At 52.5% G+C, this 27,387-nt stretch overlaps 1 protein-coding gene across 2 annotated transcripts in view; it reads left to right on the plus strand.

The window, feature by feature from the left end:
- Positions 1–371: 371 nt before the first annotated feature.
- ESYT3 (extended synaptotagmin 3) overlaps positions 372–27,387 on the plus strand; it is a 47,084-nt gene continuing 20,068 nt past the window's right edge. For both annotated transcript variants that reach the window (XM_055321299.1, XM_055321298.1), the window contains exons 1-7: positions 372–927; positions 18,948–18,989; positions 20,863–20,997; positions 23,735–23,811; positions 25,672–25,738; positions 26,394–26,483; positions 26,933–26,988. In XM_055321299.1, the coding sequence (XP_055177274.1) occupies positions 613–927; positions 18,948–18,989; positions 20,863–20,997; positions 23,735–23,811; positions 25,672–25,738; positions 26,394–26,483; positions 26,933–26,988 (782 nt within the window). In that variant the 5' untranslated portion in view covers positions 372–612. The remainder of the gene's footprint in view (positions 928–18,947; positions 18,990–20,862; positions 20,998–23,734; positions 23,812–25,671; positions 25,739–26,393; positions 26,484–26,932; positions 26,989–27,387) is intronic.

Raw genomic sequence — 27,387 nt, forward strand, 5'->3', positions numbered from 1 at the left:
TTGCAACTGGGTGTAGGAAACAGGTTTTATGTGATGTTTATCCATGACAGCCATTCGTCCACACGCCTCGGTGAGTCACGCCCCGCCTGGGGCGGCGCCTAGAGCTTCGAGCGCTCTACCCGGGCGTTGCAACTGCGCCCTCCGCGGACGCCTGCGCGCGAGGCCGGGTGGGGGGCGCCCACGCGGCGGGCTCCTCCGCAGAACCCGGCGACCCCCGCCCGCGGCCCCGCCCCTCCGCGGCCCCGCCCCCTCCGCGGCCCCGCCCCCTCCGCGGCCCCGCCCTCCGCAGAACCGCGACCCCGCCCTCCGCGGCCCCGCCCCCCTCCACGGCCCCGCCCCCTCACGGCCCGCCCCGGGGCGGAGACGTCGGGAGCAGGGGGCCCGGCTGGGAGCCGAGCGCCGCGGCCGCGCTCCGAGTCCGCCCCCCGCGCTCCAGGGTGGGGCGCCCTCAGAGCTGAGCGCCCGGAGCGCGGCGGCGGGTCCCGCGGGGCAGGTGCGGCGCGGCGCGGCGGCTGGGCCCTCGCGCTTGGCGGGCCGATGTGCCCGGGTGTCGGGGCCTGTGGACCTGGGCTCAGGTGAAGCTCTGGGAAAGGGCGACACGGCGGGGGCGAGATGGCGGACGAGCCCTGCGCCCCCGGCGCCCCGGGAGGCCAGCGCGCACCCCGCCCCGAGCCGCGCCTGTCCAGCCAGCTGCTGCCCGAGCTCTACACCTTCGTGGCCCGAGTGCTGTTCTACCTGGCTCCCGTCTACCTGGCCGGCTACCTGGGGCTCAGCATAACCTGGCTGCTGCTCGGCGCTCTGCTGTGGATGTGGTGGCGCAGGAACCGGCGCGGGAAGCTCGGGCGCCTGGCGGCCGCCTTCCAGTTCCTGGACGACGAGCGCCAGTTCATTAGTCGGGAGCTGCGGGGCCAGCACCTGCCGGCCTGGGTGAGCTGGGCCGGCCGGGACGCGACGGAGGTCGGAGGTGGGGCGGATGCTCTTGGAGGCCCGGAAGGAACCCGCGGTCCGCCGGGGAGCTGGGGCGGCAGCCCCGCGACCCGCAGCCCTGATGCCCCGCCAGGCGGCGCCCCCAGTGTCATCCCCGTCGCCGGCCCCGACAGCTCGGGGAGGGGGAGCCCAGGCTTCACTTAAGGGCCCAGAGCCTGGGAGAGAAGTCACGGGCGGGCCACACCCAGGAAAAAAAAAAAAAAAACAAGGGCGTCTGGGGCTTTGCAAAGTTACTCGGGAGGGAAGCAGGAGGCATTTATTCCACCCGCCTGTTGATTCACAGGAAGAACGTGGGGCGCAGGGCTAATCCGCAAACGCAGCAATGATAGAAACTGCAGACTAGTTGCCTCAGCAGAGGTCGGGATAGACAGAGGGGACCCGGGCTAGAGATGGGATGGAAGAGATGGGGTGGGAGGCTGGATCCCCAGCTTCTCTCCCTCCCTCTGCCCGGCAGGGATGCTCAGACGTGCCCAGACACGTAAACACATTCACACTCTACAACTACAGACCTATCTCCTCCGGCTGTGAAGTGGCCAGGACTATGGTTTCTTAAATGCTTCTGGCCCTGAGAATCACCTGGTCCACTTAACAAAAACAAGTTCTTAGCCCCACCTCACAACTCCCAGGTGGAACTGAGGCACCTAGGTGAATCCAGGGATGAGATGAATTGGGGAAACACAGGCAAGTCCCAATAGGCATTGCATCCAAGATTTGGTCTGTGCCAAAACTACACTTCTGGGTGCTTCTCTGATTCTTCCAGATATACTCAGGCCCACAGGGGGAGATGTCATCAAGTGTCAGCATGGTTTGCTTCTTCTGAGGCTTCTCGTTGGTTTGTAGATAGCTATCTCCACCATGTCTTTATATGGTCTTCCCTCTCTACATGTCTCTGTGTCCAAATTTCCCCTTCTTATAAAGTCAGCAGATTGGGTTAGGGCCCATCCTAGTGACCTCGTTTTAACTTAATCACCTATTTAAAGGCCTTCCTTCTAAAAACAGTCACATTCTAGGGTGCAGGGGTGGTAGGATTTCAACATACAAGTTTGGGGAATATGGTTCACCTTGTAATACTGATATTTAACATATAGATTGACAGTTCAGTTTTATAAATTGGTTTTTATATATTGAGGATGAGGGAGCCAAAGCCTTCTGCTAAGGGTGCAAATTAAAAAAGCACAATGACAACTTTCCTAGGGTAGCAGCCATGGGAACAGTATTTGGGGCTCACCTCTCAAACTTGGTTTTCCTGATTATTCTTTGGGGGCTTATCCTGAAAGATCTGGATCCATAGAGTAGACCTGAACCTATGCACACTCCTTGCTCATTGTTGAGGGAGTCTTGGATGCCTGTCAGACCTCTGTTGGGACCCCATGGTGGCTTCAATCCATGAGGGTGGGCTGTGAGGCCTCACCAAGTGACCGCCCTCCCTTTCTGGCCCTTGTGGTATTAGGGATGGAATAAGCAATGTTTCTGAAATGGAGGCAAGAATCAGATCCTATAGTGGCATTGACATGCCCCAACCACCACTACCTGCCCCCATGCATGCAAACACCAGGAGCAACATGAAATTACCCAACAGGTTGTTCAGCCTGATGGGTAAGACAACACAAGAAGCTGCCTCACCTCACACACCGTACTCCAGGCCTGACCCAGCTGGGTATAGGGTACACCGAGGAAGGTGATGGTGTCTCTCCTACCAAGAGGACAGCTGGGGGCAGGAAGTAGATGTATATAGGTAATTGCCATGGAGGTCTCCGAGGAGCCAGAGATAAGAGTCTCAACAAGGTCCAGTGAGGGGTCGAAAGTATGGAGTAAAGGACATCCTGCTTGATTTCCATCTCAGATTGTCACCAGACCATAGCCTCCCACTTCCTTGGCAGAATCCTGGGAGGGGCCTGGCCTCAGCTTGCATTCTCCAGATTCTCCTGGCTGGCTTAGATGGCCAGTTTGGTGGGCCAGGCCTGGATTGCCTTTTGGATTGAGGCAGTGGTGCTACAAAGCTGGAGGAGGCTTTTGAGCACAGTGTGGCCAGTATATAAGGGAGCACCATGTGGTTTGGTTTGGCTCAAGTGTGTAGTAGGGCCCTGATGAACAAGGGGCCAAATAGAGGGGGGCTTGATGGAGCTTGGGCCTGTTTCTGAAGGCTGCAAAGAGCCTTCCTTGGAAGGTTTCCTGTGGAAGGCTTTGGAAAGATCCTATAATAAGCAGCATGGTCGGGGAGAGGAGAGGGGAGGTGAGAGGAAAGCTGGAAAGACCAGATGAGAAGTTGATTTAAGCCAAGATGGTGGTAGTGGGGTCAGGGGAGGGGGATGAGAGACGTGTAAGAGCGGGACTCTGGGTGTTTGGTGGCCTCTAGATTAGTGTGAGATCCAGGAATCTTCCAGGGTGTTTTCTGATCTGGGGAGCTAGACATCAGAATGAGAAGCAGGTCTGGGGAGGTTGGTTGTGTGAACACCTAGAGCGAGCAACTAGATGCAAATGTGGGCTTTTCGCCTTGCCTCGTGAAAGCTGCCAAGCCTGAGGATGATGCCGAAAACCTGGAAGCCACTTGATTGAATATTCTTCTGATCTTGTCCCTGTCTTCCGAGGAACACATACAGAGACGTGGCTCTAGGTGTGGTGGGGGCAGCATGACTCTTGCCCACGGTTTTAGATCATGAGTGTCTTTATCCTTACATAGACCTTTTGGTGTGTCTTTGTCCCTGTTTTGAGAACTGATTTCCTTGCATGGAAGTGGGGTCTATGACTTATGACCTCCTTTGGTATCAAGAAATATTTTTACAAGTTAACGGCAAACCAGCAGTTGGCAGGGAGGGGTGGGGTTAAAGAAAATTGAGGGTCTTGGCTTCCACCCTTGGGCACAGTCGCGCAAGTCATCCCCTCTCCACAGCAGCACCCAGGGAGGGGAATGTGGAGAATCCAGCCTGCATGCTGCATAGACAGGGCATCTTGTTCTAATTTGCACCAAGCCCCCTGAGGGGGTGGAGGCCCGGGCCAAGCTGAGCTGGAGCAAGTCTCCCCTGGCAGGCCATTGCTAGTTCTTTTTTTTTAAAGATTTATTTATTCACAAGAGACACAGAGGCAGGAACATAGGCAGAGGGAGAAGCGGGCTCCCTGTGGGGAGCCCAATGTGGGACTTGATCCCAGGACCCCGGGATCACGACCTGAGCCAAAGGCAGACACTCAACCACTGAGCCACCCAGGCGTCCCGTCATTGCTAGTTCTCATTGGAGCAAAGACTCCTCAACACCTGGCTCCACCCTTCTGCCTCCAGGTGATCACTGTATTCCTTTCTTTCGCTGAGCCTCAGTGTCCCCACCTGTAAAAGGAGGTTGTTTCTGGTCAAACTTCACACAGCCCTGCCTTTCCTTTGGTTCCCTTCTATGGAAGAGATAGCTGGAAGAAAGGGTTCCTCACAAGTAAAGAAGCCATGGATGCTCTTATCTGGTGAACGTGGCCTGGCCACTTGGAGAGAACAGGCCAAGCTGCCCTCGCTGCTCATGCTCTCACTGGAGCAGTAGCTGCCACTTGCTGCTCATGGGCGAATGTTTGGTGTTTGTGAATGGATTTTGATATATTTTTATATAAATCTTGCACACAGTTCTTAGATATATATTTCAAGGCATAAAGAGCCTCTTCCATCAGCCCCCCTCACTAGGGCCGGGGACTGTGGATAGCATAGTGACCAAAGTGGAGTCCTTGCTGCCCCAGAGCTGGAGAAAGCCCAGCCCCACCACTCCTCTGGCCGCAGCTCGGGAGGTCGGTTCTGCAGGCCGCGCTGGTGGGCCGTGAGCTGCTGGTGGAGAGGAGGCCTGCGTGCGCGCTTAGTGGGGCTGGCTCAGGGCTGGCTCAGCGGGGCTGGCGCTGCATCCTCAGTCTCCCAGGCCTTCTAACGCCACCTTTCCCCAGAATGACACTCATCACCAAGTGTCTCGCCAGCAAACATGTCTGTGGTCTCAGGTCTAGCCGGGCTTGCTCTCCAGCCAGCTGATAGCAATCAGTTGGCAGCTCTGTTAGGGACAATTAACCCTGTGTTTCTGCTGGGATGGGCCTGGGGGCGGGGGCCGATGTGATGTGGTGGCAGGTGCGGACTTGGAGTCTGACACTCATTCACTGGGGAGCCTTGAGAAGGTCCCCTGGATCCCTGATTCCCCTCTGAAAATGGCAAGGCTTTAGGAGAGGCCCTGTGGAGTCTTTTTAGCTGCTGGAGTCTGCTATCATTAATCAGAAAAGGTTGGCTTTTCCGAAGTGCCTCAGGCCCACAGGACCCTGTTCGGTGGCATTTCTTGGCTGTCCATCATCTAAATGGGTGCGCCCTGGGGACATCAGCTAGGCAAGCACCAGGGTTAAGTGAACTGTTCACGCAAAGCAGTGTGCATCCCAGGGCTCCCAGCAGTGTCCCCGGGATGGTCCCCTCCGAGCCTCCCTGCCAGCCATTCAGGCCGAGGACCAGGGTTGAGGGCTTTGCTTTCCTGGGGCTGAGCTGGCATTCTTTCCGTGGGTGGAGCAGCAGTCAGCCAGCGCCCAGGCTCTCGTGGTCTGTCCTGTACTGACACTTTTGTTAATTAGAGGAAGTAAATGCAATGACAGCGCCGAGCTGGCCGCTCAAATTAGTTCAGTTCTTGGAGCCGGAGCCGTGGGACCTGGTCTTAAACATCTGCTTGGAGTTAGGGGACTTCTTGTGAGGTCCCCGCAGCCCTGGGAGGTCATGCGAATGGCTTGAGGTCAGGCTTGTCCTCAGGAAGGAAGAAACAGAGCACGTTTTAGTCGTGCCCCTTGGGTCTCTGCCCCACGTCTTAGTGATGCTTCATGGACTGACAATGTCTTAGGCCAGGATTGGGCAAGAAGAGGGACGGAATATGGGCGTCTGCCCCTCCAGGCCCAACCCAAGGATCTTAGGCATCCGTGTGTTCATTCCTGTACTCTGTCAGGAAACATCTGTCGAGGGTTTGTGATGTGTCAGGCACAGTGCTGCAAGCTGGCCGATGCTGTGAGTGCCACACGGTCCTGCCCTCAAGGAATCCCTGGTCTATGTGGGGAGTCAGACCTGCTAGAACAGCCTTTCCTGACACAGTGTGATCAGTCCTACGAGGTGGCAGTGCAAGGCCCTGGGAAAGCCTGGGGGAGGGGGCTGGTCCAGGCTGGAAGTGGCCCACGAAGTGACACTTCTGGTGTTGCTGGCTGTGGGAGGGGGTGGGGACTCTGGGCAGGTTTGGTCACTTGAGCTCATAATCTCATTCTGGGGTGAGCAGCTTCTGGGCTTCAGGGGACAGCAATTTATGATGCTCGAGCTCTCACAAGACTGCCCATTGCATTAGGGATGAGGGGTGGAATTTTGCTTCCACAGAAATGTCCACAGCAAAGTACCTCTGCAAGCCAAGTACCTGAGGACCTTAGTAATAGTGGGGGTGTGTTGAGGGGCATGTGGTAGACAAGGCCCAGGAAGGTGACAGTCACTGTCACACTCTTCTTTTTTTAAAATATTTTTTCTCTTTTTTTTTAATAATTTATTTTTTTATTGGTGTTCCATTTGCCAACATACAGAATAATACCCAGTGCTCATCCCGTCAAGTGTCCCCCTCAGTGCCCGTCACCCATTCACCCCCACCCCCCGCCCTCCTCCCCCTCCACCACCCCTAGTTCGTTTCTCAGAGTTAGGAGTCTTTATGTTCTGTCTCCCTTTCTGATATTTCCCACACATTTCTTCTCCCTTCCCTTCTATTCCCTTTCACTATTATTTATATTCCCCAAATGAATGAGACCATATAATGTTTGTTCTTTTCCGATTGACTTATTTCACCCAGCATAATACCCTCCAGTTCCATCCACGTTGAAGCAAATGGTGGGTATTTGTCATTTCTAATGGCTGAGTAATATTCCATTGTATACAGAGACCACATCTTCTTTATTCATATATTCATGAGAGACACAGGGAGAGGGGCAGAGACATAGGCAGAGGGAGAAGCAGGGTCCCTGTGAGGAGCCTGATGTGGGACTCAATCCCAGGACCCCGGAATCATGACCTGAGTCAAAGGCAGATACTCAACCACTGAGCCACCCAGGCATCCCTGTCTCACTCTTCTTTCATGGCCACCTGTGCAGTGGGCAGGAAGAGTGGAGAGCTGATCGCCAGCTTCCATTGGCCTCCGAGGCCAGTCGACGGCAGGCAGGTTGAGCTAGCACTTCAGTGGGAAATGTCCCAGTCACTCTGGTGTGAGCTGCCCCCTGGAGGCCACACCCAGCTACCCAGAGGAGGGGGGTTGGGGAGCTGGGGCTCAGCCTGCCCTCTCCCTGTCCTGACTCCCTACCCCTCCATTCAGAGTTACTTCGGGGAGAGATCCAGGGAAGCCTAGAGCTTCTAGCCCGGAGTGTGTTCACATGAGCTTGAGGAAAGTGATTCCTCTCTTCCTCCCCCTTTACTGCAAATAGTGAAGAGTTAAGGTATTTCCTGCCCCAGTGGAAACTGTTAAAGGGAGAAGCCCCACTTTCTTCACCCTGCCTTCCAAGCCAGGCCACACGGGGAGTCAGGGTCCGGCTCCTGCAAGCTGTCTGTCTCAGGGAGCATGGGGTGGCCTGGCCGCTCCTGCCCAAGAAGCCCCATCACAGTATGCCAGGAGTCCTCTCGATGCTCACAATAAAAAAACAGGGAACTTCTCAGGGACACAGGATGTTTCAAAACTCCAGAGTCACCCACTCCATTCTTTGGCCCATGTCGTGTTTACTTTTTTTAAGTCTCTGGTTATAAATTGGTTTAAAATCTGGTTTTTCTGGTTATAAAGGTGAAAGTAGTCCTATTGTAGAATATTTGGAAATGGCCTAAAAGAATTAGAACACTGTTTATAGTCCTTCCACACAGAAATACGTCATTCTATTTGCGTATACTTCTTTTCTATTGAAGATGTATGAAAACTGCTTTTTAAAATTAATTAATTTATTTATTAATTTATTTATTTACAAGAGACACAGAAAGAGAGGCAGAGATATCTCATAGGCAGAAGGAGAAGCAGACTCCCTGCAGGGAGCCCAATGCAAGACTCCATCCTGGGATCCCAGGATCTCAACCTGAGCCGAAGGCAGGCACTCAACTACTGAGCCACCCAGGCATCCCTGAAAACAGTTTTTAAAAAACTTGTACCCTTTTCCCCCCTGTTTTTTTCTATTATTAGCATTATATTATAAACATTCTCCAAAAAAACCTGTTTAAGGATTACAATATCCTTAATATGAATATACCCTACACTGCTGAACCATTTCGTTAGCTTTGATTATCTGCTATTTCCAAGCTTGTCCTCCTCGTGGGCTAGCCGAGGCAGGCAGTGTTTCCTGGATCTGTCTGGAATTTGTCCCTCTACCTTGCCAGACTGACTCTCTTGATCTTTTCTTCCAGTGCAAGCTCAGGCCCCCACAGCACCTGGAGCCTGTGTCACACCCCACTTCCTTCATGGGCTTGCACCTGCCTATTCTTGTGTCTGACTTTTCCTCCAGACTGAATGCTCTTCTAGGGCAAGGTGCATTTCCTGCTCCATGTCTGTACCCACATTTCCTTGCTCGCTGCCCAGTACATAGGAGGCTCTCAGGAAAAGTTTGTTCCAGGAAGACTACAGCGAATGCTGCAGGAACCTTAGTCCGTGTTTCTCAAGTTCCTTAATGTGGATTCCTACATGTTAAACTCATTTGTCAAAGCTTAGAACACCTTGTGCCCCCCAGTGGCTCAGTCGGTTAAGCATCTGCCTTCAGCTCAGGTCATGATCTCAGATCCTGGGATTGAGCCCCCCACATCGGGCTCCCTGTTCAGTGAGGATTCTGCTTCTCCCTCTCCCTCTGCTCCCCTCCCTGCTCATATTCATGCTCTCTTTCTCTCAAGTAAATAAAATCTTAAAAAAAAAAAAAAAAAGCTTAGGGACACCATAAAGATTCTCTTTCCCACTTCACTGTGGCCTTATCAGCATCGGGACTTTCACTTTTTGGTCTCTTAAGGCTTCCATCATTTTATTACAGTTTGCAATAATTGCATTTTTTACAAATTAAAGGTTTATGGGAACCCTGCATCGAGCAAGTCTCTATGTGCATTTTCCCAACAGCATTTGCTCACTTTCTGTCCCTGTGTCACATTGTGGTAACCCTTGCAGTATTTCAAATTTTTTCATCATTATTCTATTTGGTGATCTGTAATTAGTGAGTATGACTCCCTGAAAGCTCAGGCGATGGTTAACATTTTTTAGCCATAAAGCATTTTTTAATTATGTACTATTGCACACCTAATAGACTACAGTGTGGTGTAAACCTAGCTTTTATATGGGAAACTGAAAAATTCATTTGACTTGTTTTAAGTGAATATTATTGTAATATTGTATAGTCACTTCATCACAGTGGTCTCGAACCAAACCTGCAGTATCTCTGAGGTATACCCATACTAGTTTGATAAGCAAGAAGATATGTTTTTTCACCTTGGGGCATGACCAGACCTAACTGTTGGACTGCATTCTCTGCTGATTCACCATTACACTCGGTTGAAAAACACACCCATGTGGACAGCTTGGGGCAGCCCCTCCATGCTCCAAGCCCTTGTTCCTCAGCAAAGGATGACAGGCTCCTGGCACCAGGATTCTTGTTGCCAGTGACTACCTTTGCAGTTTTATCTGCTCGGTGTCCTCCTTCTACTGGCTCCTGTTGACTTGGGCCAGGCTGCAAGCTGGTGCATTGTTCAAGAGCCTATGGATTCTAGAACAGCATTAGATGGAATTTCAAGTTGGCCAAATAACTTTTTCCTTTAAAGCTCTTTTAGCCGGGTAATTTTAAGAATAGTGGGCAGATTTAAAAGCAGTTTTTATGGTTAAATGTGTACCTCTCAAGAACAGAGAGAAAAATGGGTCAAAGTCTGTACTTAACCAGGAAAAAAGTATATGAAATGAGGGACCATTTTCCAGTAGAGGAGGAACCACTAAATAGGCACCATGGAGTAGGGACCAGTCTCCAAAGACAGGAGCTGGCCTGAAGCTCCATGTGGCCTCCCTGTGGCAGGACATCCCTGTGGAGCCCTGGAACGAGGGGGTCCTCTCTTCTTTGAGCATGGGAGGCTGTTGGTGGCATCAATTTGAGTCCGCATATGTGTGAGTGTAAGGATGCACACCAGAGCAGAGAAGAACCAGGAGGCTTTTTCCCCAGCAAAGAAGGTATCATTGTGTGGACGTGTGATTCTGTGGCTGTGCCTGTGTAGTTCTCAGGGCACGGGTCTCAGGTCTTCAGGGTACAAAGAGACACACAGACCCTCCTGTGACAGGGAGTGAGCCAGGTTCGCCTGGTGACAGGCAGGCCCTTGAAGTGAAGCTGGCCGATCCCGCCACCTCCTGAGAGGGTCTGGCGCCTACCGCTGCTGTCCAGGCCTCCCAGCCTGTCCGTGGGCCCTGCCCAGGCTCCGGCGCTGATTGGGGTGGCCATCTCTCTGGCTCCATTTCCTCACTGCTGTGGGATCATTTTTCCTAAAGGGTTTAAGAAGTAAAGCACATGACCACCTGGGGATGAAGCATGGATGTGGGGTGCCGTGGTGGTGGCCTCTGCGAGCCTGGAATTCCGACTTCTACTTGAGTTTGCTTTATAGTCTGCCTCTGTTTTCTGAACTCTCCTTACCGTCACTGCCTTAAAAATGTTGTCATTAAAATATGAGCCCACTCTGCCTGGGAGGCTTTGGCCCAAGCACGCGAATAGCAGAAGATGTGAGTTTGAAAAAGGGAGGCCTTAGGTGGGGGCTGAGGTCCCCTCTTTTTAAGCTGCTCTGAGGGGCACTGTCGGGGAGCGGGTGTGGGGGGGGGGAGGAATCCAGGGTCCTGGTGATTTGACCACTGGCCTGGGCAACTTTACAATTTCCCAGGCCTACTTTGGGGACTTGCTCACACCTGTAATGCATCAGTCAGGGTTGTGTTCATGTTTGAGGGGTGAATGAATGCTAGAGCTCTGAATTTGTCTCCATTTAGATTCATGTTCATCAGCTCCTGATTGCAGACCTGAGTGGGGTCGGCATTGCAGCCTCACTTCCCTCCATCAGAAGACACCTGAGGCTGGACCCGTGCCTCTCAGGGCCCCTGGCAGCACTTCCTACTCCCGCGGCCTGGCTATATGGGGGCTGGGAGGGGCTCACATTTTTAGGGGTAGGGGAAGCGCCAAAGCCAGGCCCACTCGTGGTACTGTGTTTTTCATCCTTTTCATCCACTGGCTCTTGCCTCCCTTTGCTCTTTGTGGCACAAGAGTTATTCCCTTTGTAAAAGAACCGGGACCCATAAGGTGCTGGTAAGGATTTGATGACAAAGCCGTATTCTCCCAAGAGTGACTGCTGGAGACACGGATGGGGACTTGGTTAGCCTCGTCAGGAACCCCGGGGGCGGAACGGTCACCTTCTTCCAGGGCCTGAGCAGGTCCTCCAGCCCAGGGAGCCCTGCCCGCCCAGACTTCCACACCCCTTCACCCCCGTGACCCGAACCACCTGGGAGACCTGGGAGCTCGTGAAAGGTACAGGCCTCTGGGTCCCTGCCGAAGGTCCTTAGGTTCCTGAGTCTAAATCTGCGAGGGCCCTTACCAAGAACCGACGTTTTAGGGAGCTCTGCAGGTGATGGGTGAGCCCCCTGCCTCAGTCTGCCCCCTGCATTGCCAGGAGGTGTGGGTGTCTCCCCACCGGCTGGTCCCGGAGACTCCCAGCCCTGTGAGGTATTGGGACCGAAGTCCAGTGGCTTTAGGACTCAGCCCGAGTCCGGGCCAGCAGTTTTTTGTTTTTGTTTTTTAAGATTTTATTTATTTATTCATGAGAAAGAGAGAGGAAGGAAGGGAGGGAGGGAGGGAGGGAGGAAAGAAAGAAAGAAAAGAAAAGAAAAGAAAAGAAAAAAGAAAGAAAAGAAAGGAAAGAAAAAGAAAGAGAAAGGAAGAGAAGAAAGGAAGGAAGAAAAAGAAAGGAAAAGAAAAAGAAAAAAGAAAAAGAGAAGAAAGGAAGGAAGGAAGAAAAGAAAGAAAGGAAAGAAGAAAGAAAGGAAAAGAAAAGAAAAAAAGAAAAGAAAAAAGAAAGAAAAGAAAGAAAGAGCAAGCAAGCTGGCTCCATGCAGGGAGCCCAACGCGGGACTCGATCCCAGGTCTCCAGGATCACGCCCCAGGCGGAAGGCGGCGCTAAACCGCTGGGCCCCCGGGCTTGCCCGCCGGCGGTCTATTTATGCCTTCCCTGCGTTCACCTCGTGCGGGAAGACGTGCGGAAGACGTGCACGGAGGCTCTGATTGGGTCCCCTCTGCCACACCTGCCTGTGGAGCCCCCTCCCCATTGGACAGTACCACGCAGGCGCCTCGCAGCCATTGGACGCAGCCTGTCCGCAGGCGCAGCCCTCAGCCAATCAGCAGAGGCCAGGGAAACCGCCCTCACCTGGGTCCTCCCCTTCAGCCCCAGCCCCCTGCGCTGTGCTCACGTCTCCTCGCTTCTTCTAGCCTCCCTTCTGTTTCCCTGAGTGCCGAGCCCAGGCCGCTGGGGTCCCGTAGAGAATTTGCTGGACTTTGGGTCAGACAGAACTGGACACGTAGCCCGATACTGTCCTGGGCATGCACCTGCGGACAGAGGGGTCACAGTGTCTGCACCTCCCGCGTCCAGACACCTGCCCGCAAGCGTCCCCGCTTCTGGGGCATTTACCGCGAGCCGGGGACGGTGCCCAGCACCTCGCATGCATAGTCTCACGTACTCACGTACTCCGTGGAATTGGCAGCATTGTGCCCCTCTTGTGGATGAGAAACCCGAGGCTGAGAGAGGTGAAATTTTAAATGCACAAGGAATACTTAGACACTAAAACGGACTTCATGGGCTGACACTTCAGGCGCAGGAGGCGGAGAGCAAAAGGTTTGACGGCTGGGCTCAAAATATATGCAGGAGAAATAGGAGTTCGGTCACCCGGGTGATCTGGGCAGGTACCAACTGGGCTCTGAGCCTCCCCTCATCTGTAAATTGAGGATGATTGTGGCTTTGCTGTGCACGTTATGGAGTGTTAGGAGGATGAAATCAAAGTATCTGTGGAATGTCCTTTGTAGACTCTAAAGCGTGGCCTACCAGTGAAGACTCCGGTCTCATGAGGGCAGTCCCCTGCTAAATTAGGCTTTCTACGAAAGAGGAAAACCTCTTCGTTACATAATTACATAGGTGTTGTGAAGAGGAGTGAGGAGGCAGGATGGAGGAGTACAGACTTGGTGGTGAGACAGACCTGGGTCTGTGTCTCAGCTCTGGCACTCCGGAGCTGCCGACTGTGAGCAACCTTTCTGAGCCTTGGTTTCTTTATCTGTGCAATGGGGCTGATAAGGGATTAAGGTGAGTTCTAAGGGATAGGAGATAACATGAACTCAAAAAGGTTTGAAAATAGGATGGGAAAAGATACAACTGGGCAACTTTGAAACAAAAGTAAACTAATGGCAATTTTAATATTAGACAAAATAGAATGTAACTCAGACACCTCCTAAAGACCAGGGTGTTATAATCCTAAAAAGAATAGTAATTAGGGCAGCCCAGGTAGCTCAGCAGTTTAGCACCGCCTTTGGCCCAGGGTGTGATCCTGGAGACCCCAGATTGAGTCCCATGTCAGGCTCCCTGCAGGGAGCCTGCTTCTCTCTCTGCCCACCCCCTCTCTCTGTCTCTCATGAATAAATAAATAAAATCTTTTAAAAAGAATAGTAATTAAAAAGGTAATCTAAAAAAACCGGTAATCTAACTGTTAGACATGTATGTACTGCATAATATAAACTTGAAATGTAAACCAACAACCTGACACAACTACACAGGGAGGTGGATAAACCAACATTTGGGCTTGGAAACTCTAATACATTCCTCTCTGAAAATGTTAAATCAAGTAGACAAAGAGGAAATAAGGATAAGAATATTCAAAGGGCATGATTTTTTTTTGCAAAGGATATGATTAAGAAGTTGATCATACCTGCAACAGTCACAGAAATTAATCATGCACTAGGCCACAAAGGAATTATCAATATATTCCGATTGATTGCCATCCTACAGACTGTGCAGACTATAAAGAAATAGAAAACAATACATAGCTTTAGAAATCTCACATGTCTAATTATTTAAAATTATTCTATTAAAAAATCATTGTTTCAAAGGTAGTCATAATGAAAATTAAAAAAAAAAACGGGAGCTGAATAATGATGAAAACACTATGCCAAAAATCATAGGGGAATTTATAACTTTGAATTTCTCATAAACCAAAAACTGAAATAAAATTTTCAATTCTAAGAACATAAAAGAGCAACAGTTTTAGATCAGAGAAGTAGGGAAAGAAATAATAAAATTAAGGGTGAAAATGAACAAAAATTTTAATATGAATGCAAAAGGAAAAGAAAATTATTAACAACAACCAAAGCTAGTGCTCTGAAAAGATTAATACAATGGGCAAAACCTTTGTCATCCTTGATCTATTAATAAAGAGAAAAAGACGAAAATAAAATTTAGAATGAAAAAGATAACTACAGATAAAGCAGATTAAAAATAATAAAATATTATAAATAAATATCAGTACATTTGAAAACCTAGATGAACTAGTTCCATTTCTAGAAAAATATAAATGCCAAAATTACCATAATAAGAGATAAGTGGACCTTTATACACCATTAACCACTAAAGAGAGAAATGGTAATTTCCCACCCCAAAAAGCTGTCTTTATAGAAACTTCACTGATCAGAAAATTCCTATTATTTACAGGTTATTTAGAAAATAGGATATGGAAAAGCTGTCCCACTAGTTTTACAATTTATTATAAAATCGTTGTAGCAAAACTAAATATGAATTGTACAAGAACAAAAATTGTAGGTACCGCTTTGAATTGTGAGTGTATAAATCCTAAATGAGATATCAGGCTAACTAAACGAACTGCTTCAAATGGGGCTTATTCCACGAACTAGAGACAGTTTTGTTTTATAAAGGAACATCAGTTAACTTGGCCACCTTAGTGGATGAAAGGGGAAAATAACCTGATTATCTCAGTAGATTTGAGAAAGTGCTGAATATAGCTCAATACCCATTTATAATGAAAGCTCTCAGAAATTTAGCTCTCCAAAAGAACTTCCTCAATCTGATCAATGCTGTCCTCTAAAAATCTACAGCAAAAATCATGCTTCATGGAAAAACTTCCATTTGATGTCAGGAACAAGATAGACCTGCTCGCTGTCACCACCACTGCATGGTGTGGTGCCACAGGGCTTGGCCTGTGATGACAAACCTAGGAGAAATAAGAAGGATGAAGATAAGAAAAAAAAGGTTATTGAAGATTATAAGGGTCATGTTGCAAAGCCACAGTGATTAGAACAGTGTGGCACTGGCCTACAAACAGGCAATAAAACCATGGAGTTCAATACCAAGTCCAGAAACACACTGGACAGAAACATGTGAGGAAAGGCTCTTCAGAAGTTGGGAGGAAAGACGGGCCCCCCCCCTTTTTTTTTTTTAGTGTGATAGTAGAAAATCGCCTTAGTGGGAGTCTGTATGCCTATCTTACCTGCTGTAAAAAAATTTCAGACAGATTAAAGACCTAAGTGCAAAGCTAAAATAGAAAGTCAGCAGATAAAAACATGAGAATTTGGAGTATGGAAAGACTTTTTCAAAAGTCCAATTATAATGGAAAAATGACTAATTTGTCTCCATCAAACTGAGGAAGCATTGGGGCTGAGTAGCTGTTCCCTAAGTGTCTGGCTCTCTGACATCCTCCCCTGGTCCGGGACCTACCCTGGGGGCAGCCACAGAGAAGATGGCCTGGCTCTGGGTTTGGTATCACTGGGGAGTCATGACAGGTGCTGAGATTGAGGCCGAGGCGAGCTGGCAGGTGCCTAGGGCAGAACAGGGTTACTTGATGGTTCCTTATTTTCTCAGCCTGAATCGCTGCTCTCATCAGGGCATTCAGACTTGCTCTCTAGAGGAATCTCTTAGCAAGGAGCCTCAAACACGAGTGTGGCTGGCCAAGGGACCATGAAACCAGTGCGGGCCCTGGGCGTTCCGCTCCTGTCCACACGTTCAGGGTGAGTGTGGGCCACTCTAATGCAAAGAGTGGGTTGGTCATTAATACCACACAACCAGCCCTGACGGAACTCTAGAATCATGCCAGGAGCTTGTTAAAAATAAATTGCGAGGCCCCACCCGGCAACACTCTGATTCAGTAGGAGTGAGAGGCAGCTCAGGAATCTTTGTCTGACTGGCTCCCAAGTGTGGCCAGGGTTGGACCTGCCAAGCTGGATCGCTTTTCCAGGGTGCAGGAGATCAGAACTCAGCTCCCAGGGATGCAGAACCTCCCCTGGAGAGGCAGAGGGTAGGAGGTGTAGAAAGGATATACACATCAAGTGGGAGTGCAGTGGTCAGTGTGGAAGGAGGAGACGGAGGGGTCCAGCCAGCAGGCTTGAGCAGAAGAGAAGCAAAGGTGTGAGTGAAAGCCCAGCCGTAACCCACCTTTCTCCTTTGTGGGGGTCCCACTCCCTGCACTTTGGTACTGATCCTGCACTGCAATGGTCCATTAATTGCCTGCTTCCTTTACCAGCCTAGGAGCTGTGTGAAGGCAAGAAGCTTGCATTCATTTATGCATTCATTCATTCCACAAATATTTATTAAGACATTCATATGCCAGGGACAGGGACTAATAGGGAACAAGTCTGAGTCAGCCCCCTCGAGCTTCCAGTCTAGTAAGGAGGCTGGCAGTAAGACCAAGTGGCTCTAATGAGGTGTATTCAATGCCGCAGTGGAGAACCAGCAGACACCTAACAGGGACACCTATCTCTGACTTGAGAGATCAGGAGAGGCTGCTTGGAAGAAGTGAGGTCAAAGATGGTGATGAATGGAGCCAGTAGAGAGGACTGGATGTCTTTTTCCTCCCCCCATGGAGGAGTTTTTACTTCAGTGCTGGCCATTATGATACGGGCCAATGAAAGGGTCTCACGCTCCATTTGCCCAGTACCAGTTTGGGACCTGACCCAGGGCAGCAGCAGGGAATGTGGCGAATAGGCTGCCTCTCCCCAGCTGAACCGCATGGGCCGTCCCCAGTTCCTGCGCACAGCCCCCAAGGTTTCCTTTCCCATTATTCCCTCCTGTTCCTGCGGACTGGGCCAGCTCCCCCTCTGGGAACCAGGCAGTGATTTTCCTGTAGCACCTGGGAATATTAGATGCTTCTTCAAGTTAGTATGGATCAGTATCTAGAACTGGGGAATCTAAGGCTGGAAGAGGGCTTGGTGTTCCTGGAGTCCCAGAAGCACTGGGCTTCTCTGACTTCTCAAGGCTGTTAAAACTGCTCCTAAGGGGCACCTGGGTGGCTCAGTCGTTTAAGCAACCCACTCTTGATTTTGGCTCAAGTCATGATCTCAGCGTTATGAGATGGAGCCCTGCATTAGGGTTCCGCACTTAGCGGGGAATCTGCTTGGGATTCTCTCCTCCTCAAATAAGTCTTAAAAAAAAAAGAAAAACTGGGCAGCCTGGGTGGCTCAGCGGTTTAGTGCCACCTTCAGCCCAGGGTGTATCCTGGAGACCCCGGATCGAGTCCCACGTCTGGCTCCCTGCATGGAGCCTGCTTCTCCCTCTGCCCGGAATCTCTGCCTCTGCCTCTCTCTCTCCCTGTGTCTTTCATGAATAAGTAAATAAAATCTTTAAAAATAATAAAAAAGAAAAACTGCTCCTAAAGGAACTAAATTACTTTATACTCCTGGGCACAATGGTCTAGGCCAGGGTCTATGTTTGGGCCTTCAGGGCATCCCCAGAGCTAGCCCAGGGCCTGGTGTGCACTAGGTGTGTGAACTGCATGGACACGTTTCCTTTCCTGAGCTTGGGAGGTCCTATGCCCACCATGAATCTGATTCTGAGTTGGCCTTGTGCTCCAAGGACTTGGCGACAGAGATGACCATTGCTACCATTTTGCTGATCCATGTTTTGTGTCAGGCACCAGTACTGTCTTACACCTTTGTCCCTGAAAACCTTGGGGGCTGGGCTGGGGTTCTGTGAGAAGCTCAGCAGACACTGGGAGAGACTGAGAGTCTTGCAAGGGGTTAAGAACCCTCAGAATCCGGTCCTGCAAAGGTTAGCAAGTAGGATTGTCACTTCTCCTGGGGATAACCCCCCCAACCCAGGGATGGAGCAGGACTTGCCCAGCAGACAGTGGCTGGCAGCTGTGACCTGAAGGAAGCTCGCCTATGTGACTACAGGATGGGGCCTGCTGGGGAGGGGCGCTCCCATTCCCCAGTTACCTATGAAAACAGCATGAACCAACACAATCCTACGTGTTGCTAAGTGGAAAAAAGCAGATTACAAAACACTGTGACCTCAATTTCTGTGAAAACTACATATCCTTGTTTCTGCCACGAGCCTGGAAGGAAACGCATCAACCTGCTTAACGGTGGTTGTCACTCAGCATTTTCTGATAAAATATCTTTCCTTTTGCTTGCCTGATTTTCTAATTTTTCCCCAGAGGCCGTCATTATTTGTGTCATTAAAAGGATAAGGAGGACAGAAGTGGCAAGGAGCAAAGTGGGGTGGTACCCTGGGCCAGTCGGATGGGGGTTCTGCTGGGTTTCCACTGGGAAGGTGGGGCTTATTTGCATAAGCAAATGAGGGGTTCCAGCCCTACCCTTCCAGCCTGAGGGCTACGGTGCAGTGGGGATGCTGGTGGTGGGGAGCAGTCCAGGACCGCCCACCTGTAAGCCTCCCAGCTGGGAGGAGGGAGGACGAGGTGTCAGTGTGGGCAGTGCGTTGCTGGTTGCCTGCAGCCTGCCCCACCTGACAGTGTGCCCGGGGCAGGGGTGGCTGAGCCTCTTGGCAGGTGCCGGGTGGGCACTGAGCAGGGCGGGGAAGCAGAGCAGAGGTGGGGTGAGTGGAGTGAGTGGGGTGGGAGCGGGAACCCCAGGGCTGCGCTGCTGGGTCTTTAGGGGCCGAATGCTGTTGAGTCTAACTCACCTTCAGGGCTTCTCTTCCCTAGATCCACTTCCCGGATGTGGAGCGGGTCGAGTGGGCCAACAAGGTAAGGCTGTGGTGGGCCTGCTGGGGCTGGCCTCCTGGGCCCCGTCCTCTTGGTGCTCCTGGGCTGAGTGACCCCACATTGGGTGGGGGCGAGGCGACTATGGACTAAGGCCCGCTGGGGCAGAGATGGCCCTTCTGCCTGTCTCGTTCCCTTCCCACCCTCGGGGTTCTCATTTCCAATGACTTTCTTTAAACACACACACATGCAACAACAACAACAACAACACCCTTTTTTTCAGTCTGAAATTAATGACAGTCATAGCAGAAATGTTAGAAAATAGAAGGATTGAGCAAAACGCAGCCCCCCAGGAGGCCAAGTTCAGCACTTCCCAGGGAGAGGGGGGCCTATCCCGGGGGCCAGCCCTGACTCGGCTGCCTAACCTCTCCGAGCGGTTCCCTCGTCTGTGCAGTGGGAGTAATGATGGTCGCTGCGGGGTGAGGTTGTGAGGACTCATGAGGTCATGAGAGCACCATGATGCCTGGGATGTCAGGGTCACTGTCGTCATCCCTCTGACTGCTGTTAGCTCATGCGCAGATCCCCCGTGCGCCTGCTGCCCGATGCCTCAGGGAGGGCCCGGCTCTGTGAGTCCAGGTCTGGCCCTTTCTTATAGACGAGGAAGCAGAGTCTGGCCCCTACCTGATGAGCCCAAACCTGTCTCCTAGACATGAAGGCTCATATATCCTCCCACCCTCTCAAGTATCCTGATTCAGTACCTTTTTCTAGGACAAACCTTGCCTTTGTTCTGGTTAGAACAGCCCGTAGCAGGAGTGACTTCAGTTTAGGTATAAAAAAGGACTTCCTGATGGTTTTCGAGCCAAGGCTGATAGTCTTGTGTTACCAGAAATGTCATTGCCGTGTGGGTCAAGACTGTTCCCAGCCTGCAGGTAGAAGTTGGAAGGGGATGGTTCCTTTCAGAGGAGTGGCTGGATTTCTGTGGATTAACGCAGGGCCCAGGTCCCCTGGGACAGACCTTGTTCTGAGCCCCCAAAGTAGAGTTCTTCTTCCCTGTGTGTCCACTAGTTCATGGGTACCCCCGTGTGTTACACCCTTCTTTCTTGAACTGACACACACTATCCCTACACAAGGCGTTGGGGATGTGTGACTGGGGATGAGGCTCCCGTCCTCAGCTGTGTAGACAAACCACACACTGGGGCACCAAGTGTGCTCCGAAAAACCTCGTGCCTGAGACCCGTTGGGCAGCCCACACAGCAGCGAGTGAGGAAGATGGGACCAGCTCCTAAAGGGGCCCCGAGAGAGATGGGGGCAGTAGAGGCCTGTAATCCCACTGCCTCAGGCTCCCCTGATAATGGGTCTGGCGACCGCGAGGGGCATCTGTGTTTACAGAGTCCAAGAGAAGGAAGAGGAACGTGTCAGCCCTGCTGCTCCCTCCCTACCCTTCTCTGCCTGCTTCCCAGATCCGGGCTAGGAGTTGCTCTGCTGCAGAGATCGGCCAAAGGCAGCCTTTTCTGATTGCTAGAAAAAAAATAAATTCACAGAAAACAAATTAACTTTGTCTTCTGTGACTTTTTTTTCCCTAAGCCTCTGGCACCTGCTACTTCTTGATGACACCACAGTGTTTGCTCGGATAGCTTATGTTTTAGCACAGAACCAAAAGGTTCGTGATACTAGGTTTAGTGACTCATGGTGCTCTGCAAAACAGCAACAAGACGCATTGCCTGGGCAAGTGTGAGAACCGCTGCTTTAGTTACGGGATGTTTGATGGACAGATGGACGGATAGATGGTAGGTGGGTGGGCAGGCAGGCCTGGGGGTGCTACAGTGTAAGGTCCCGGGGCCAGGTTGTCCTGGGCAGCCCTGGGTCTTGGGTGGGGGAAACAGACCTGATCCCCAAGGGCCTCCTCTCGTCATCACAGATCATCTCTCAGATCTGGCCCTACCTGAGCATGATCATGGAAAACAAGTTCCGGGAAAAGCTCGAGCCCAAGATCCGAGAGAAGAGCAGCCACCTGAGGACCTTCACGTTCACCAAGCTCTACTTTGGACAAAAGGTGGGTGATGTCTCAGGAGGGGCAGCCTGTCTCTACTTTGCAGACCCTGCCTCAGGTCACGCACCTGACCCGGAATATCCCAGGGGACCTCCCCAGAGGCCCGGCCCCCACCTGCACTTTTCAGCCTCCCAGCCTCAGTGGAGACCCCTCACCCCTGAGTCCCAGCATCGCCATCTCTGCAGGTTAAAGGAAGCCTGGTTCAGAGACAACAAAAAGGAAAGGTGGGAAATAAGTCTGCATTTCTTAAGCCAAATTCTGAAAACATGCCCTGTTGTCGAAGCCAGCCAGAGAGAGGGATGTATAAGTCGTGCTTGCTGAGGCACCAGCTCCGAAGATCACACCTTCCCAGGTGAGGTGGTGCCTCAAAGCAGGGGCTAACTCTCTACCAGCTGGCCGATTGTGTCAGTTAGCGTTACAAGCCCAACACTAGTTCTGTGAAGCTAATAGGTGACCTAGGATAGAGGAGGTTCACATTTGACATTCCTGACATCGTGTCCCTATCTTGACAGCCTCTTCTTCCACCCTCTTGCCCCACTCCTGCTGCCCCCAAGTGCCCCACTGATGTGAGTCTTATTTTTGTCATTTGAAAATTCCTCCCCCAGGAGTGCCTGGCCATTGGGCTCAGTTGATAGAGCATATGACTCTTGATCTCAGGGTTGTGGGTTTGAGCCTCAAGTTGGTCATAGAGTTTACTTAAAAAGAAATGCATCCCTCAGAACTGCTATGATGTTCATCACTTTGTGGGCACTGGCATCTGGTCTGGTGTGGGACAGGCAGGTGTCAGAGCATAGGCCGGCCTGCCCCGGAGCATGTGCCCACCTCTGCCCTGCTAGCCACCTGAGCGGGCGTGGAGCAGACAGGCCTGACCCCTGGAGATCCCGGCTTATGCGTCTCAAACTCAACCAGGACTGGTTTGTCTCAGCACCTGCTCTTTCGTTGTACAGTCCCTGCTTCATTCATGCAGACTCACGGAGCGTGGCTGAGTGCGAGGCACCACAGACAGAAAGGAGTGTGACTGGCCCTGCACAGGGAGGGTCACTTTGCCCCTCCAAAAGGAGGGGCACTGTCCTGTTATGGAGACAGACACATGACCTTGTGGCCCAGCACATGGCCGTGTACTCACAGCAGTGGAGGAGTGTGAGCACCCAGGGGCACAGGGGCACGGGGGCAGCTGCAGTAGTCAGGGAGGACTGCTGGAAGCAGGCGATGTCTGAGCTGGCATTTGAAGGACTGAGCAGGCCCAGAGCCAAGGAGCAGGCGGACGGCTGTGTTTATGGCCGAGCCTGATGCCTGTGGGATGTGGTGCTGCTGGGAAGCCATCCCTTGGGCCTAGTGGTGACTCTAGGCTGTGGGGGCCCCTTACAGCACCCCACTCCCCTCCCTAGGCTTCCACTGGCTTTGCTGGGTCTTTAGCAGCAAGACCCCGGAGGCCAGGGTGGAGCCAGGTGCTGTGCAGCTTGAAGCTCCTACAATTTTGGGGGACCCTCTTAAAGAAAAAGAACATAAAAATGTAAAATCAGGAGAAAAATGAATATTAAATAAATATGAGAAGGTACAGGAAAATAAACCACAGTGAGTTATACATTTAAAAAGTTGACATATCACACATACCACAACCTGGAAAAACTACGTGATGATTTTAATTAACTGCTCAAGTTGTCCCTATGATACATTTTATCCTGCGTTTTTGGCTCCGTGCTCTTTGATAAGCTTTTCATGTGACGGTGCATTTGGAAATGTCACTTTCTAAGGAGGGAATAGAAAGATAATGGGATCTTCGCTAGTACGGTTGATTGAGTTTTTTTCCTCCAACACTTCACTGTGAAAAATCTCAAACATACAGAAAATGTGAGAGCATTATGCAGCGAACCCTCTGGATTGTACAACCACTAACTTTTTGCTATATTTGCTTTAGCACGTATCCACACATCTGTTTTTTTTTTTCTCATTTTTTTTTAATGCATTTTAAGCCAGATTACAGACATTAGTGAACTTCGCCCCTAACTACTTTGGCATGCATAGAACTGAAATTCAAATGATACTTATTTTTTTGTTTTTGATAAATAATAACCAGAGCCCACTCCAATGCCCAATAACCTCCTGAGAGGAGGTAAAGAGAGGAGTGGGGTAGGGAAGAGAACTTAGGAGCTCAGCCCTCGGCCCCAGAGGTGGGAGACTATGGCCTGGCCCTAGTGTGAGGCACTTTAATTTCTAGGGTCAGAACCCTCAGCTGGGGACCCTGCCTTCTTGTCTTGCCCTTGGGGAGCCAAATCCTACTCATGTGCCAGGGCTATTTAAATGCCTCCTCCTCCAGAAGCTTTCACTAACCTCATCTATCCGAAGAGAGGTGCTCCTGAAGTCCCCTGATCCCCATGTGACAGCTGGGACTGCACTTCACTGTGCCCTCCCCCACCATTGTCTCCTCTGCGGGGCTTCCAACCCATGAGGGCAGGCTCAGCCTGTCTCACTCCTGGTCTTCTCCCCAGTCCAACGCCTGGCACACAGCAGGTGCTCTGGAAACATCTGTGGTAGGAGAGAGAGAAGGAAGGGTGCACATTCGAAGGGGGAAGTACCATGGTTCCAAGGACAGACGGGCTGCAGCCTGAATTTCTCGGTGCCTCATGCCAGGAGTGGAGTGATCAGTTGTTGTGGACAAAGCCCCGTGCTGGGCGTGGGCCCAGCAGCCATCCATTGCTGTAAGATCCCTGCTGACCTCTCCCTCTGGCATCTCTTCCAGTGCCCCAGGGTCAACGGTGTCAAGGCGCACACTAACAAGCGCAACCGAAGACAGGTGGTCCTGGACCTACAGATTTGGTGAGCCCTCTTCCCTATGCGAACCAGGTGTAGGGGACCCGGGAACACTGCGTGAGAACGGGTGGTTTGAAGATGGAGTAGCATATTTACATTCTAACTTGGGGTGTGAAGGCGCCTCACAGCACACAGTGCCCTGGGCTGGAACACAAGGTCCCTGCTTGGGACAGGGAACGATATCAGAATGGATGGTCTCCGGGAAGCCACTGCTGTCTGACCCCTCAGCTCAGGCTTAGCTTCTCCCACAGGAGAATGCTCTGGTACCCAGGCCCAGGCAGCAGAGCTTTCTTGGAGGTCAGGGCTAGTCAGCTGGAGGCTCACACCGGCTGCCTTACAGAGGATGTAGAAAGAGGGAGCAAGTATGGCAAGAAGATGTGGGGACTCATGGTAAGGCCCAGGGAGCTCTGAGCACGGGCTGTGAGAGATCCGTGGGAGAACCGGACTCTGTGGCTCCCCAGGAAAACAGGGAGGCAAACACACGTGAGTGACTGGCTCAGTGGGTTGGGCGAAGCTACCTCTTTTGAATGATGTTTGTAGCCAGCTTGAGTCTGAGAGAAGGGACATTCAATCCAGGAAGTCTTCCTGGAGGTGGAGAGATTTGACTTGTGCTTTAATGGACCAAGGATCCTTTAAGGGATCCACCCACCAAGGGACGCCTGGGTGGCTCAGTCGAGTGTCTGTCTCTGTTTCAGCTCAGGTTATGATCTCCTGGATGTAGGGTCCGGCTTGCCTGGGGCTCTGAGCTCACTGGGGACAATGCTTGATGGTTCTCTCATTCTGCCCCTCCCCCATGCACTCGCTTGTGCTCTCTCTCTAAAATAAATAAATCTTTAAAAAAAAAAAAAAAAGGTGGGCAGGCTGGGTGGCTCAGCAGTTTAGCGCTGCCTTCAGCCCAGAGCCTGATCCTGGAGACCCAGGATCGAGTCCCGTGTTGGGCTCCCTGCATGGAGCCTGCTTCTCCCTCTGCCTGTCCCTGCGCCTCTCTCTCTGTCTCTCCTGAATAAATACATTTTAAAAATCTTAAAAAAAAAAAAAAGGACTAAGGATCAACTGTGGAAGTTCGAGAATGTTGCATTCCTCCCCAGTGTCTCATTTCCTGTCCTTAGCCCAGGGGCTGGCACTGAGAGCGTATCGGGTAGATAGGAGCCAACTCTGGGAACACCTGTCCCCATCTGGGGGATATGTTGGGATGATGGTGACCTGGGCTCTCCAGCTCTGCCACAGGATCCTGGTATGACCACTGAGGCACATCAGGGCCATCTGGCACCTGCTTCGCTTCTCCCCAGCTCTGGCTGCCCTGGGGTCCCTAGGTTGCCCCACTTCCAGAGGGACCCACCCTTTCTGTGACATCCTGCAGGTATTTGGAGGCTGCCCTGCCTCTCCGCTTCGTCTTCTCCTTCAGTCCTGTGACAGGGTCTCACGATCTTTACCCCCAGAGGCACCCATTCTGGGCTCCCTGTGCCCGTCACTTGGTGCAAGCCACCAGCTAGATCCTGTGTCCTTGGGGAAGAGACCTAAGCAGAGACGGGGCAGTGGCAGAGGGGTGGGCGGCACGTGCGTCAAGAGCCCCTGCTTCAGCTGTGTGGGGTGTCGCGGGGCAAAGTAGTGCCCAGAGTCCCTGCCCTGCAGGCAGAGGATGTGCGCGGACACTGGGCACGGGGCCCCGGGCCCCGGGGGGCGGCCTCTGGGGCCTGGCCTAGGTCAGCGTTTGTGCAGACCTGCGGAAGGCCGAGGCTTCTGGGAGCCATGGCCAGGTGCTGCAGGGCGTGGTGGCCGGCTGTGTGGCCCTGGGCAAGTTCCTGGTCTCTCTCAGTGGTGGACCTGCCCCTGCCCCCGGCCTTCCTTCTCCCTCCCTGCTTTCAGCTACATCGGGGACTGCGAGATCAGTGCGGAGCTGCAGAAGATACAGGCTGGCGTGAACGGGATTCAGGTACGTGGGAGCTGGTGGCACGGGCTCCCCCTCCACCCACCGCCCACGCTGCTCCTGCCCCTGCGGTGGGAGGCTGGGCAGGGGGAAGCGGGCTCAGGCTGGAGGAGGCTGCAGAAAAGGTGATGATACTACACACAGGCTGGTAACGATCACCGGACTCCAGGCCTGGGTCACATGGCCAGAAAGCAGTGACTAGCCTTTACCGGGCCTCGGCTTGGCCCCGTGGCCCCACACCTGCCTCTGTTTGTAAGGTCCCCCCCAAGGAGACATTAGCTGCCCCGGGAAGGCGGAGGCTCTGCTTATGGGGTGATGCACAACCAGTGCTTAGAAAACGCAGTGGATAGAGGGGGCGGGAGCATCTTGCGGTAGAGGAGTAGCAGGCTGGGCCGGCCTGAGATGCGGGCAGGGCTGCGGGCCTCTGCGGCAGTGCACCAGTGGACGGCAGGGGTGGCCAGCCCCCAGCCCCGGCCCCCGGTAGCCAGCAGACGGGTGGCAGCTGTGCGCTGGCTTCTGTTCCCCGAGTGCAGTCCCTGTCACAACAGCAGGTGGCCCTGACATTTAGGGGTGGCATGGGCATGAACAAGGCAGCAGTGGCCTCGGCCGAGCGCAGCGGGTGCAGGGAAAAGGCAGGCTGAGGTCCTGTGTGCCCATCCAGTTGCAGGGCACGCTGCGGGTCATCCTGGAGCCCCTCCTGGTGGACAAGCCCTTCGTGGGAGCCGTGACCGTGTTCTTCCTTCAAAAGCCGGTAAGTCCCAAAGAGACGCAGGCCTGTGTTTCCCTGTACGGCCCCAAGCGCTAGTTCAGTCCCGGAGTGGCACTGCTTGAACCAGCCCAGACCTGGGTGCTCCACACTCCTCGTGTCCCATCATCTCAAGTAGCTGGGGGTGCTCGACTCTCTGTGTCCCCCAAGAGCAGGAAACGAGGTCACACAGGGGGTCTGAGGTGGAGAGGAGTCTGTAACTCAGACCTCTCGGCCCAGGCTGGCCTGTGGCCATGTGCACTGGTCCACTCCTGTGTGGTCCCAGCAGGGAAGCAGCAGGTCCGACAGCCCCAGACTCAGAGGTGACACCCCTGCTGAGGTGCCCCACAGCAGGCGGGGTTCTCCATGCGGGTGGGCTCCAGGCACTTGGCAGAGGGCCCTTGGCCTTGGGCATCTGGCCCCTAGAGTCTAACAGCCTCCCTCCGCCCCTGCAGCATCTGCAGATCAACTGGACAGGCCTGACCAACCTGTTGGATGCACCGGGAATCAAGTAAGTGCACTGTGAGGGCTGCCAGGCGGGACCCCAGAGTGGGGCTCCCCGTTTTCTGCATGAGGAGAGGGGCCTGTACCACGCTGTCCCTGCTCCCGAGGGAAAAGCGGTGGTGAGTTTGGAGTGGGAGCAGGAGGCTAACAGTGTTGCGGCAGGCGCTGTGCCCCGAACACGCGCACATGCTCAAACGCCCGGGCACACACCGGCCAGAGGTGAGGTCAGAGCGCAGGCTCTGGAACCGGATCCAGCCAGACCAGGCTCCTGCTCGGTTGGTCGCTCCACAGCTATGTGGTTTCAGAACGTTTACTTTACCCCTCTGGGCTCTTCCTCAGTGAAGGGGGAGCCCGGTTCCTCTATGTTGCGGTTCCTGGAACAACAGGTAGGTGTGTGCGGTGGCAC

This window comes from Nyctereutes procyonoides, unplaced genomic scaffold, assembly GCF_905146905.1.
Source record: "Nyctereutes procyonoides isolate TBG_1078 unplaced genomic scaffold, NYPRO_anot_genome, whole genome shotgun sequence".
Taxonomy (NCBI): Eukaryota; Metazoa; Chordata; class Mammalia; order Carnivora; family Canidae; genus Nyctereutes; species Nyctereutes procyonoides.